This window comes from Typopeltis vanoorti, chromosome 16, assembly GCF_054136105.1.
Source record: "Typopeltis vanoorti isolate ZY-2024b chromosome 16, IOZ_Tvanoo_1.0, whole genome shotgun sequence".
In the NCBI taxonomy this organism is placed as follows: Eukaryota; Metazoa; Arthropoda; class Arachnida; order Uropygi; family Thelyphonidae; genus Typopeltis; species Typopeltis vanoorti.
In genome coordinates, this window is record NC_143564.1 from 17,614,202 (window position 1) to 17,627,960 (window position 13,759).

At 35.4% G+C, this 13,759-nt stretch overlaps 1 protein-coding gene across 1 annotated transcript in view; it reads right to left on the bottom strand.

The window, feature by feature from the left end:
- Cdc37 (cell division cycle protein 37) overlaps positions 1–13,016 on the bottom strand; it is a 152,719-nt gene extending 139,703 nt beyond the window's left edge. The window contains exon 1 of the mRNA XM_090405988.1: positions 12,884–13,016. Coding sequence (XP_090262114.1) covers positions 12,884–12,916 — 33 coding nt within the window. The 5' untranslated portion in view covers positions 12,917–13,016. The remainder of the gene's footprint in view (positions 1–12,883) is intronic.
- Between the last annotated feature and the right edge of the window lie 743 nt (positions 13,017–13,759).

Genomic DNA, 13,759 nt, shown 5'->3' on the forward strand with positions numbered 1-13,759 from the left:
AATTTTTCCTTTCCATAAGCCAGCTACACCAACTCACTGTAGCTTTGAAGTTTTCGCTGTCCTTTTTATTTGCTTTGCCCCACTTCAAAGCAAATAAACAAATATTATTTCTCATTATAACGAGTCCATTTTGGCGATTTTCTTGAGCCCAATCCGCAACATTATTTTCCAGAATAGGCCACTTACAAATTCCTTTCTGTAATGTGCACTTAATTTTTGGCATTTTCATTATTAATGTTTCATTTTTTCTCCAATCGCGAACTAGTTTTTGTTTACTCCGAACTGACGTGCAGCAACACAGTATTATCTTTTGCAAATTTAATCACTTTGCACTTAAAACTCGCGTCATATTTCATTCTTTTAAAAGGAGCCGTTGCACCTTAGTTCACTATTGGTCAACTGGTCAATACGAAAAAGAAATTTTTCAAGTCGACTAATATGATGAGTATACTATAAAAACTCAAATAAACTCAAAAAATTCCAATATAGACTTATACGCCAGGGCCGACTTGTACGCCAAAATATACGGTAATTCAGAGGTTCGGTTCAGAATGTCGAATTCCCAATAATTGAAGTAGAGCTCATAGCACCTATCTATAAAAAGGGGAATAAAACTAAATGTGAGAATTACAGAGGGATTTCTCTACTAAGTGTTTCGGATAAGATTTATGCAAGCACACTTGAAAACAGGTTGAGAAAGATTGTGGAAGTGAAACTTAGAGAAGAATTAGCTGGGTTCAGGCCAAATAAAGGTACTCAAGATCAGATTTTCACTTTAAGGCAAATAGTTGAGAAATCGTGGGAATATAACAGGGATCTGTTCTTAAGTTTTGTAGATCTGTAAAAGGAATATGAAAGTTGCCCAGAGAAAAGCTTTTCAAAACACTACAATTATATGGTGAATGGAACATTATACAGAGCAATACATAGTCTATATTTAAGTTGTCAGTCAGCAGTTAGATTTTTGAAGAAAATGCAGGAAGATGGTTTAATGTAAAATCAAGGATGTACATTATCTCCACTTTTATTTATCATCTATATCAGCATTTCTCAACGTTTCTAAGCCCAAGAACCAGTAAAATGCCTAAAACAATTCTGTGGACCACTAAGTTACAGAGGCATAGCTGGGGAGGAGGAGATCTGCCCCTGGCGGCACCTTTTTTGGCGTTTATGAAATCTTGCCTTACTGTCTATAAAACAGCAACTGAGTGATGAAATAGACTTCGACAATGTGATCAACGATTTTGCAAACAGAAAAGCAAGAAAAATAACATTTTAGAATGTTGGAATTAAAGTTATACTTCAAAAATTAATGTAGTGTTTTTAATTTATTTGCCTATACGTCGTTTTGACTTTTTGTAATTTTTTTTTAAAAAACCTATGGAGGAATTACCAACATTTCGGAAAAACTGTGCTATTTATAACATAATAAATCTAAAAGCATGTTTTGAAAGATATGGCAACATAATTAATTAAATTGAAAGTAAACGATTAAAAGTGTATCAACATTGAACAAATTTTAATTTTTATTAAACAAATAAATAAGATGATATAATTATGTTACTACTTACTTTTAATGAGATGGTTGAGCTTCTCAGCCCTTGCAGAGTCACTGGATATCTGGCTTAATATTGGTCAACTTCAGTCAAAGATCGGCATACACACTAAGATGATTTCTGTGTTTTGTTTTTATTTGAAGGAGCGATGAAAATCCTTTTTCACAAAGATAAGTTGTAGAAAACTGCAGGACGATTTTCAACGCTTCTTCAGATAATTCCAGAAATTCACCTCTCATTGAAGACGAGATCCAAAATCGAGCAAAACCAAGATCACAGAATTACATTTTAAACCCGCTGTCACTTGAAACCTCAATTAACTGTTCTTTTTTTTTTTATACTGAAAGGTCGTTCTTGTGACTGCAAGCCTGAAATGGATCACAAAACCATAGAAATTTCTAATAAAAGTTATTCGGAAAATATGTTTCAAAATTCCGTTTCAGATTTTTGAGGTGGTCACAAACCCTTTCCACAAACTCAAAATGAACAAAAATATTATTTTCCATTAAAAGGATTCCGATGTTGGAAAAGGTGCAAACTGTCTGTCTTTTACATAATTAATCCATAAAACCAGTTTTTTCTCAAATGCCTTTATTTTGTTGTAGGCATCAAGAACAGTTAAAAAATTTCCCTGAAGGGAGAGATTTAGTTCATTTAATTTCGAAAAAAATGTCTGAAAGAAAGAATGGTGTTGATAACCATGCTTCGTCAACAAGGAGTGATGCAAAATCAGAATTACGTTCATTTACAAATAATAAAACTTTGTGCCTTAACCTTGTTAGTACTTTGTCCCAGGAAAGTCAGCGAATTTCAGAATGAAGCAAAATTTGTGTATATTCACTGCCCATTTCATCGCAGAGTACTGAAAATAACCAGTTATTTAACGGTCGAGCTTTAATAAAATTAACTAGCTTGACAGCATTTATAGCACAGTTTTAAATTCTGGTGGCATTCCTTTGGAGGCTAACGCTTCCCAATGTATGAAACAATGCACCCAATTCATATCCGGAGCTACTTCTTTGACCTTAGAAACACCCCCACTATGCCTGCAAGGCCAGTCCGAGAGTATCTGATGCCCCTAGGCAAAGAAAATATAGGCACCCCTATACATTGTCTCTCTATATTTTTCCCCGAACTATGTAGCAAAATCTGGTGCCCCAAAGCTTAGCGCCCCTAGGCAATTTCCTAAGTTTGCCTAATGATAAAACCGGCCCTGCCTGCCTGTAAGAGCGCGAGCTCCATCCGAACAGAAGCCTATACATTTTTCCCACTGGATCCCTTTGTGTATAATGTAATTATTGAGTGTGAAATATTTCTTCTCCAGTTGTTCGGGATGACAAAGTTCTACAAAACAGAATATCATCATGAATGTTGTTATCATGCACATCTTACGTAGCATGATTTGTAACATCACTATAGTACGCCTACACTTTAGAGAGCTTCGCTTGGAGACTTGCCAAAAATAGTCGATTCATGCTGAAGGGGAGAAAGAAATGAAGGACGTACGAATTGGTTGCCAACACCCCGAAATTGCGTGCTTTATAGGTAAAATTTTCCTACTGTTGTTATACAAGCAACATAGTTAACACTTTAAAAACTACAATGATCATAAAAGAGAAGTTAATTTTCCGACATGTAATAATAAACAACTCATCCCAGAAAACAGATTGATTACCCTATTATTGGAATGGATTCTCCTTCTGTTGACATGCGCAGAATTGTCGAAGGGTCTTGAATCTGTGGGCATACTACAGTCTCGTCTATTTGTAATGCATAATAAGGGCTCTTCTTAATCGATTAACTGAGATTCTATGTCACCTGCCATATCATTAATTCTGCGACTGACAGTGTCATTTGAAAGAGGAATCAAATCAACATCTTTTAGTAACTTGTTGCCAAACATCGTTTTTACCACATCTTTTATAGCTGGAAGTAGTAAATTTTCCCCGATAGAATAATATTTCCTTGTTTTAGCTATGCACAAACTTAACAGATAGGATGCTTCCAGTGCTTTGCTATTAATGGAACCCATGGCTGAAATTATATCTTTCCCATGATTTAATGTCCCTAAGCATCACTGAAAAAATTCAATTGGCTTATTTTTCACATCAATGTTTAATTTCTAAATGTTGTCGGAGTTTCGCAGGTTTCATGCACTCGTTCGACAATACTTCATAACACAAAACACGTTGAGGTTTCTGTTCACTTTCATCTCCGCACCAAGTAAACCCAAATTCCAAATATGAACCGTTATATTTCCTACTGTATTTTTTCTTTGAACTGCTTGTTTCTTCTACTTTAATAGCATCAGATTTACTGGCCATTACAACAAGTGTATTACAATTAGGGTTAGCATTACCTGTTTCATTTGCTCTTCTTTTCAAAGTCCTAGTTCTAGGCCACTTTTGAATTATTAAAAACTGTTTCTGAAAAATATATAATATAAATACTGGGGTTAACTCACGACACACTTTGTCCAAGTATTCACTTAGCACTTCTGAAGATGTTGGTTGAAGGAAACCTTCAATAACAAAAATCAATACACAACAAGCAATTGGTTGAAACGTGGATAACACATGTTCACTTCAAATCTGACAAAACAGCAAATGAAGGCGGAAGCAATAAAACTAAATTGTTTTTCACTTTACCCCTCTTTTATTATTTGTCATTCTGCAGCTACAAATTTAGCAGCAGAATGATGAATAATAAAAGAGGGGTGAAGTGAAAAACAATATAGTTTTACTGCTTCCGCCTTCGAACATTCTGACGCTATTTGTTGGTTTTTTTAAGGCTCCATTTGATTTCAATAATTTTTACTTACTTATTCAATTTTAATTTGTTTTGTTTGGATATTTTAAAAATATATATTTAATGTTATTTATTTAATTAATTTAAGTCTGCCTGCAGACCACAGGTTGATAAACACTGATCTATACGGATCACTTAAATCTGGAAATAGACAACAGAATAAGACAGTGTTCAAACTAGTTTTAAGTTATGGATCAGAGAAATGGGTTAGAAATAGAGCACTTGATCAAAGATTAGAAACCATAGATATGAGGGTTCTGAGAAAAATTAGGGGAGTGAACCAATGGCATCAATGGCAGAATCATATTAAAAATGAAGATATTAGATAGGAACTTGATACTGTAATATTTCACATGGTAAATAATTTATCATATTTGTTTTCACAAGTTTTTCTAAGGAAATTACATATAAAGAATTGCCATTGTTTGTATTATTACTATAAATCCCTTTGTATGTAATCATTTAATTATGAAGCTTTAACTATTGTGATGCATGAAGTGTGACATCATCATGTCCAGATGTCGATGCATGACCACATATGGAAGTTTCAAGAGACACGCTCATGCGTACAATGTGAAGTCTGAGTCATTATAAGCTTTAGCATCGAGAAGGACTTCGCCTGAAGGTTTTGCCTTCTTTCCCTGGGCCCACCACCATGTGCAGTCTGTCACTGGTTGTCAAAAGAAAGAGATCTTAGGGTTCTCAGCATTCTCTTACCAGGGTCCACCACCATATGAAGTCAACTGTCAGTCATTGAAAGGGAAGCGTCTTATGTCCAAAGGTCCAGTCCATTCCCTGGGTCCACCGTCATGAGAAGTTGGCTGTCGATCAGCGATACGCCCCATTAGAAGAGAGCTACCCATTGTCGCCACAAAAAAAGAATCTTCACTGGCACATGAACCACTCATCATGCAGCCGTTGCCACCACATCACTGTATTAAAGGTTTAAGAGGGTACAGAATTATCGATGACTCAGACAAAGAAGAAATTCGGCAGAGATCGAAAATTAGTCAGTAGAAGAAAGAAAAAGGGAGCACTATCGTGTGGACAAAAGAATAGAGTAATGGAGAGTACTGAATAAGAGTATTGTAAAAATTGCAACTCACTGTAAGTACTTAGATATGTAATAATTCCAAAAATTCACATCAACTGCGTCTGTTTGTAGTCAATTGTGACGTCATAAATTATAAAGATAAGATGTATAAGTTAATGTTATACGCGTAAGAAGAGCACTGTATGAGATAGCGTAAGTTAAGCTAATATTGGATTAAGCTCACTCAACGTGTGCTTTACAGTCAAATTGTATAAGATTAGTAGGGTATATTAAATTATAATTAAGTTTTAAGAGTAGAAATGCAGAACTAAACCTAATTTAGAAACATTTGAAGAATTAGAAACATAACTATGAATTGTGATTCGATTGTATAAATGTGCTAATGTGGATCGAACAGTGTAATAAAAATTCTCGATTTAATTAAATGGATCACAATTGACTACAAACAGACACAGTTGATGCAAATTTTTGGAATTATTACATATCTAATTAAATGGTTTGTGGGCAACACATTGAACCAATTTTGTCAATGCACAATCCCCAAAAATTTGAACCTCCATGTGATTGAGCAACGAAAAGTTGAGTGTCTATCTTAGATTAAGTGATTAAGTTCAAGACATGACATGACTCATTTAAAATAAAGATTAAAGTTAGCGAGGAATAAGAACAATATCTGCTTTGTCTTCAGCTTAGAATCTTACAATCTCACACTCAATACATAGTCTAACTGGCACAGTCAAAAAACAAATAAATTTGTTAGACAACAGAGTGTGAGCAAATAAGATGTAGAATGTAACAAATAGTGGCAGCTGACAATTAAGGAAGTCAACATTTCACGACATTTTAAAACCTATAAGAAATAAGATTAAGACAAAAGTGGGAAGGTTACAACACTATTAGCATTCAAGAATGTGTAAGCAGAGATAATCTGAAGTGGTCTTGTTTTTCCTACTATGTGTTAGGTCTACTGCCCTGTTACAGAGCTATCTTAAGCCCTTCTAAGTCATACCTGTCTCAAGGATAAGGTGACTAGCCCTATGCCTCCCTGCATATTCTATGGCTGTAGCTGTGTGTGTTCATGGGACCGGTTTGCTGCTTGCAGGAGGAAAAACCCCCAGATAAACTGGGGAGAAAAACCCTGCTGCCCACACCCAAGACCGGCTAACTTGGCTATGTCTGAGAAAGATCCTTAAGCTCCTCACGTCGGCGACAGGAATCGAACCCAGGACACTCCAAGGCATATGGTTGTGAAGCGCATAGCCACTAGGCTATCCGTGCAGACATTTGAAGTAGTATGGCCACTAATATAGAATGGGTAAGGAAAGGTTAGCAAAACAGGCGTTTGATGCCAAGATGGCAGGAAAGAGATCCAGAGGAAGACCAAGGTCTAGGCAGATTGATTCAATCAGAAGTGCCTTAGAAAAACGAAATTTAGATAATACAATATTGGAGTGTTCACAAGTAATAGACTAATTTTGAGTAAAATTCTGGAGAGGAGAGTAATAATAATGCAAACTTAATCATGTAGTACTGTCAAAGTAACCTGAACTTTGACAGTATATACTTTGACAGGAAATTAATGATAATGATATTTAATAATACTAACATTTTTTAATGAACAGAAGTGATAACTAAATAACAGTTACATATTCATAAAAATTAATACACTGCAAAAATATATGTCACTATTTTAAGCCACTTAATGCAATCAAATTCATCTGAAAAAAATATACAAGTATTAGCAGTGAAGGTGTTTATTCAATAGGTTGATTACAGGCAAAATACGAATATTGAATTGACACGAATTGATACGAATTGACATGAATACAAATCTTTACAGAGAGTTGCATGCATGAATTTGTTAAAGGGCAATCTTGTTTCAGTAATTTGTATTTTATAATAGGGTGGACACAGGGGATGCATACACTGTATTTTCCATATTCTGCAAAACTGTTACTTTTGAATGGCTGAAGGGTCAGCCATTCAAAATAATAGGGGGAGAGGGCTTTGAAAGAGAAGGGCAATAAGTGGAATACCTCAAGGTTCTGTTCTGAGATTGCTGCTGTTTTTTTATATAATGACAGTGCAGTACAAGGTTTGGGAGAAGATATTTAATTATTTGCAGAATATACTAAATTGAAGTAAAAAATCTAACATGATGTTGTCACAAGAAAATTTCAAAAGCCTGATGTTGTGGATAGATGACTAGGGTTAACAGTGCATTGCATTCTTGTAATCCACTATCACCTCTAAGCCTCTTGTCTTCCATATTTTCTAGAGTTAGTCCCATCAATATAATACATTGTAAAAGATTATGAAAGGTATTCAGAGAACTATTGTCATCACAGAATCAACATTTTTTTATGACAACCATCCAAGAAACCATTGTGTAAATCTATAATACTTTAGTACGTTGGGTGAACTACTTAAATGTGTTACTTTAAGGGTCAGATTTGATACCAAGTATGTTACTTCATTCCAATAGCATGGTCTCACACTATGATCTAAACTATTCACCACCTATGCATAATATAAATATTACTCTATGCCACAAATTGGCAATAGTGTGCCAAGACCTCCCTAAAAAGTTTTGACACTATTCAGAAAAGGGTGGTTCAGTTGATTAATGACACCCCTCTCACACAGACTCTTATCAGCCATGCTTCATAAAATAGTGATTTCCCAAACTACAGTATTCACTATCCCTTTTATTGGGTTGGCAAATAAGTTCATTCGGTTTTTCAGAGTGGAATGAAACACGTTTTATTTAATATATATAATATATATTAGTCAGTTATATATTGACCCTCTTTATCAACGACCTCTTGCCATGTGCCCACCAACTTCATTATGCCATGTTCATAAAACTCCTGAGGTTTACTGGCGAAAAACTGATCCAGGTGTCTTTTGACAGCCTCCTCATTAGCGAAGGTTTTCCCGTTCAGAGAATTCTGCAACGATTGGAATAAGTGGTAATCGGAAGGTGCCAGGTCCAGTGAATACAGAGGCTGCAGCAAAACATCCCAGCCAAGACGTAACAATTTACTCTGGGTTGTTAACGATATGTGGGGTCTAAAGTTGTTGTGGTGAAAGACAACTCCTTTATGATTTGCCAATTCAGGACGTTTTGTGCTGATTGCACAGGCAGGCCAGTGCGTTAACTGTGAGCAATAGACAGCTGAATCGATTGTTCTGCCTGACGGTAACACCTCGTAGTGGACAACACCTTTATAATCCAACCACACAGAGAGAGCATGATCTTCTTTGGGTGCAATCCCTCTTTCGAGGTTGTTTGCAGCAGTTCGCTCTTGTGTCCCCATGATCTTTTACATACCACGTTATCGTACACGACCCATTTTTCATCTCCCGTAATCATTGGCTTCAAAGATGGGTTGTTTTCTTGGCAACGTTGCAGCGAATCACAGATGGATATGCAAGCAGTCATATTGGCCTCAGTCAATTCATGCAGCACCCAAACACTGAGTTCTGAAACATATCCCAGCTTGTGCAAATGGTTTTTTTTCAATGCTTGTATGAGATATGTTCAGTACCGCAGCAATCTCCTGCATTGTTTGTGACGGATTTTTGTTGATGATATCCTTCACAACACTCGAATCAACCTCGGTCAGGCGACAAGCACGAGGCGCATCACTGACATCGAATCTCCAGAACGAAATTTGGCAAATCACTTTTGACATACACATTCTGTTAAGGCATCATCCCCATATACACTGCATATTTTTTTATGGGCCTTCGCAGCTCGTTTGCCTTTTTTGAAATAAAAAAGCAAAGTGTGCCGGTAATGTACATTATTTCCTTCCATTTCAAAAATATGTTACACACACGCAACTAAAGTAGGCCGAACGAAAATTCACTGAAAGGTTATGTGAAATGTTGCCTTTCAACTGTGCAATAGCGACAGGTGAAGCGGCGCAAACTTTTACTAACGCATAAACCGAACGAACTTATTTTCCAACCCAATACAATTTTAGTAACATTAGTGTAACCTAATCCCCTCCCAGGCAGAGGCAATTTGGAAAAAGTTATAATATTTCATTCAAACACGAATATTATAGGTATTTATTTTTTAACATTTGCATTATAATAAATTACAAACATATGAAATATTTTTTAATTATTAAATGATTTTAGTTATAGGAATCAAATATACACATATTTGATTCCTATAACTTAGTAGAAACAAAAATTATGAAATTTAAATTTTCAATAATGAAAAAATTTTAATAAGATGAATGAGAAATGAAGTAAAGAATTTCAAATGTGTGGTTTGAACTATTTGAATGTAAAATTTTAATATAAACAATTCAAAACACACACGCACACACTCAGAATGCAATCTGACCATCAACCAGATATGGTCCCAACAGATGTCAGTCGATACTTACCTAGAGACACAATTTCATTTAAAACTTCCTTTAGGTATTTTTAGTTATTGAAAAATTAATTATAAAATAGATATGTATTTATCTGCAACAATATGGCAACCAAAATATAAAGTAAATAAAAGATAATCCATTTTTTTTTAAAGTGCATTGTACCCTCAGGATATGCATACCACAATTTGGAAAACACTGTAATAGAAAAGCAGTCTCTGCACTGTGCCATTTCTACAAATATTTCCATGGCCACTGCTCAGCAGAACTAGCATCCAACATTGAATAACTGGATTGAATACATATGATCAGCCAAAAAAGCAACCTTAGTAAATGATAAATGCCATCCCATTTTTGAATCAAGTGGCAGCACTCTACCAGAATATGAAGCAAGATGTATAGCAAAATAAGTGTTACAGTGCTCACACATAGATGGGTCATCAGTAAGAAAGGTTTAAGATGATTGTAGCATGTTCACAGCCTAGAAAGAATAACGTCTTTGTGATTTCTACATAGATTAGATTGCCAATGTTAATTTCAAGCCTGATCATGTAATTTATTTTTTAATTGCTCACAGCCATTAATTATTACCAACGAAGTAAGTTTTGTTTATTGGCTTCCCATAGTCTGCATAGAGGACTGATAAACAGTAACTGGAGAAAGAGATGATTTAGTTGCCACATCTAGTTTCGTACTCTGTGATTCCAATGCAGCTTGGGATTTAGAGAAAATGATGATGTACATCTAGATTAAGTCTTCACTTCTTAAAATAACTAGTATTTATCAGAATACCGATGTTGATTGAAAATAAGACAGCATATGACTTGTAAAGAATTAAGAGTAAATTATACTCTCTGCGGTAGTAGTTTTCTTTATATGAGGGTATAATAACATGAAGTGCAAGCTGTGTGGTATGTAGATCAGCAGTATAGTTATTGCTGATCACTAGGATCTGAATGGAGACAGTGTGATCAAGAAAAATAGCAGAAGCAGGTGACTCGTATTTTGAAATGCCTTAAATACATGGTAACAAACCAGTAATCTGCTGTTATGTGTTAAAGAGATGCTGGTATATTAATAATGGAGTAAGTAATGTCTTTACTGGCATAGGGACAAAAAAAGGTGGAATATAAACAGTTGAGTGCCTCTGTAGCATAGCTAGAAGAATGATAGGACATATACCCTTCTATTTGAAAAGACCAGAGTTCAATTCTCATCATGACAAAAGGCTTCCTTATATGGGGCATTTTTAATGAAGATGAGTTATTATATTTCATGTAGAGGCACCTGTTTTACAGAATGACAAACCTGGTTTCCTCCTGGGAACTTGGGTTTTTCATCCTACAAGGGAGCCAAAGAGCATGCAATTAGCAAGATAGGTTGAATGAGAAGGAACTAGAATCCATTATGCCTCTCTCTCTCTCTCTTTCTGCCAGAATAATCTAGCAGAAAGAGAGAGAGGCTTGACATGAAATCATATTCTTGTTTTTATCCTTGGGATCAGAATAAAATTGGATTTTACATCACTTGGTTTTGTGGAGGGAGAGGTATGAAGAAAAAGCATAGGCGTAATATTCTATCGATGAGGACTTTCCCATCAACAATATATTACAACTCAACACTTTTTCTATTGGCTAAAGAAAGAATCACAAATGTTATGGATTTCAATGGTGAGCTAATATGGTCCAAATAGGGTATTATAGCTCTATTTGTCAAAATTCAAATAACGCCATGTTATTGGAAGGGACAGTAGTGTGAAAAATAAAGGATGTAACTACCAGAGTATGAATAGGCTTCCAACAGACAGAAAAAGATAAGGATCCATTGTGTAGGGGAGTTAATTTCAAGGAATGGAAATAATTATTGTTTGTTTGCTTTTTTCCAACATTAAAACAGAAGGTGGGTTAAAAATGTTTGAACATACTAGGTGACCAAATATGCCCAGTAGTTAAGATGTGGCTGAATCACAGTCTTATAAAGAGCAATAATAACCTCCTTATCTCTATTTATCAATGTGTTCTTCAACAACCAAGTAATTCTTTCAACTACTTTTGCAATATGCTCTCTCTCAACTTCAGCTCTCTTCACCATCAATCCCAGATCCCTAACCTTGTCACTTTCTTGCAATCTGGTGCCATCAATGCAATCTTTTCATCCTAATGTGCATAACCTTGCATTCTGCAACATTAAATTGACACCATTATCCTTCATCCATACTACTAATCCATTTAAAACATCCAGTAGAATGTCTACATCACCTTTATCAACTATTACTCTCATCCAACCAGAATCATCAGAATACCCCCCCCACACACTTACATCATTCTCTATATCATTAATATAGATTGGACAGTTGTGGTCCACCCCAGTACAGTACCTTGAAACATACCACTAGTTATCCCCCCTCCCCCCACCATTCTTATAGACTCCACTCTACTCCTCTGTAAACTATTTCCCAAAATCCCTGATCATATTCACACTATACTCTGGGCACTAACAGTATTTTGGTATGTAGCATATCCCTCTCCATCCCAATATAATTGCAATTTTGGTCTACACACACACACACACACACTATATACTGATGAGTCTTCGGACTCCTTGGAGGTGTCAGAATAATAATAATACTGACTTGACGTTTCTCTCCGCCTACAGATGTATTCTATTTGTGTCGGTTATCCAAATATTACCCATGCGTTTCGCACTGACGACTTCGGCATACACCCCAACTTCAAGAAACTGACATTATTAATAGTGTAATCAACATCTGAATGATTCTGGACATCGTAAACGTTACTTCTGCTAAATGAAATTAAGCTGTGGTTAATGCAAACAGTAACATATTACAATTATGTTATAGGGGTAATAAGTGTTGAGTGAGAAAAACAAATAAACAACGACGTCAGAATTGCTCTTGGGAACACTTACGATGACATAAACCAAAACAATATATGTAATAATAATAATTAACACATTTCTCACAGCTACTTTTGGAGAAGGGGGGAAAAAAAGGCCACTTAAAATATCACTATTGCGATTACTTCAGTTTCGTGTAACGCATATATACATACCTCAATATGCGTCCATTTACTGTAATCTACCATTGTTTAATACTTAAAGCAATCATAAAGTTAAGTTTTACTAAATCGCATTTGCTCCTAATCTTTCGAAGTGTTCTAAAAATATTTGTCATGTAGAGGGCGCTTGAATCTCTCTCTCTCTATATATATGTATATACAGTATATATGTAGAAAGTTTTTACCTTGGGTATATACTATGTTAAAGATACAAAGCAATTTTATAAGCTAGGTTTTAATCCTTTTTTCCCAAGTAAGCAAACAGACAAGTAAGTCAAGTTTGCGCCTGAACATAGTTTGTCTGAGGCAACTCGTGGTAAAGATAAAGTAAGCACCGATCACTTTCCTTAGTATTTTCTCCTAATGCAAAGCACATCCCCTTGCGGAGATGTATGATGCTATGCATTAAAGACAAGGGCCACTACCCAGACCGGTTTCGACCATTATTGAGGTCTCGTCAGTGGGAGCCAGACCCAAAAAATGCCAAGGTTGAAGTAATGCAGAGCTTATAAATTTTACATAAACAAGTTGCCACAAGGTGCTTTGACCTTATTAAATAAGAATCTCAGGATGAGAGTAAGATGTCAGATGTAGAAAGTTTTTTACCTTGGGTATATACTATGTTAAAGATACTAAGTAATTTTATAAGCTAGGTTTTAATCCTTTTTTCCTTCCCAAGTAAGCAAACAGACAAGTAAGTTAAGTTTGCACCAAATATTATACTTCTGAAATGTATCGTTTCATTAATATAACTTTTATCAATATTTATATTATAGGCAATAATTATGATTATTATTATTACGTGACACCTCTGGTGAAGTCCAAAGACTGATCGAGGGAAATGTTAACTTATGAATCCTTCAAAAAGAT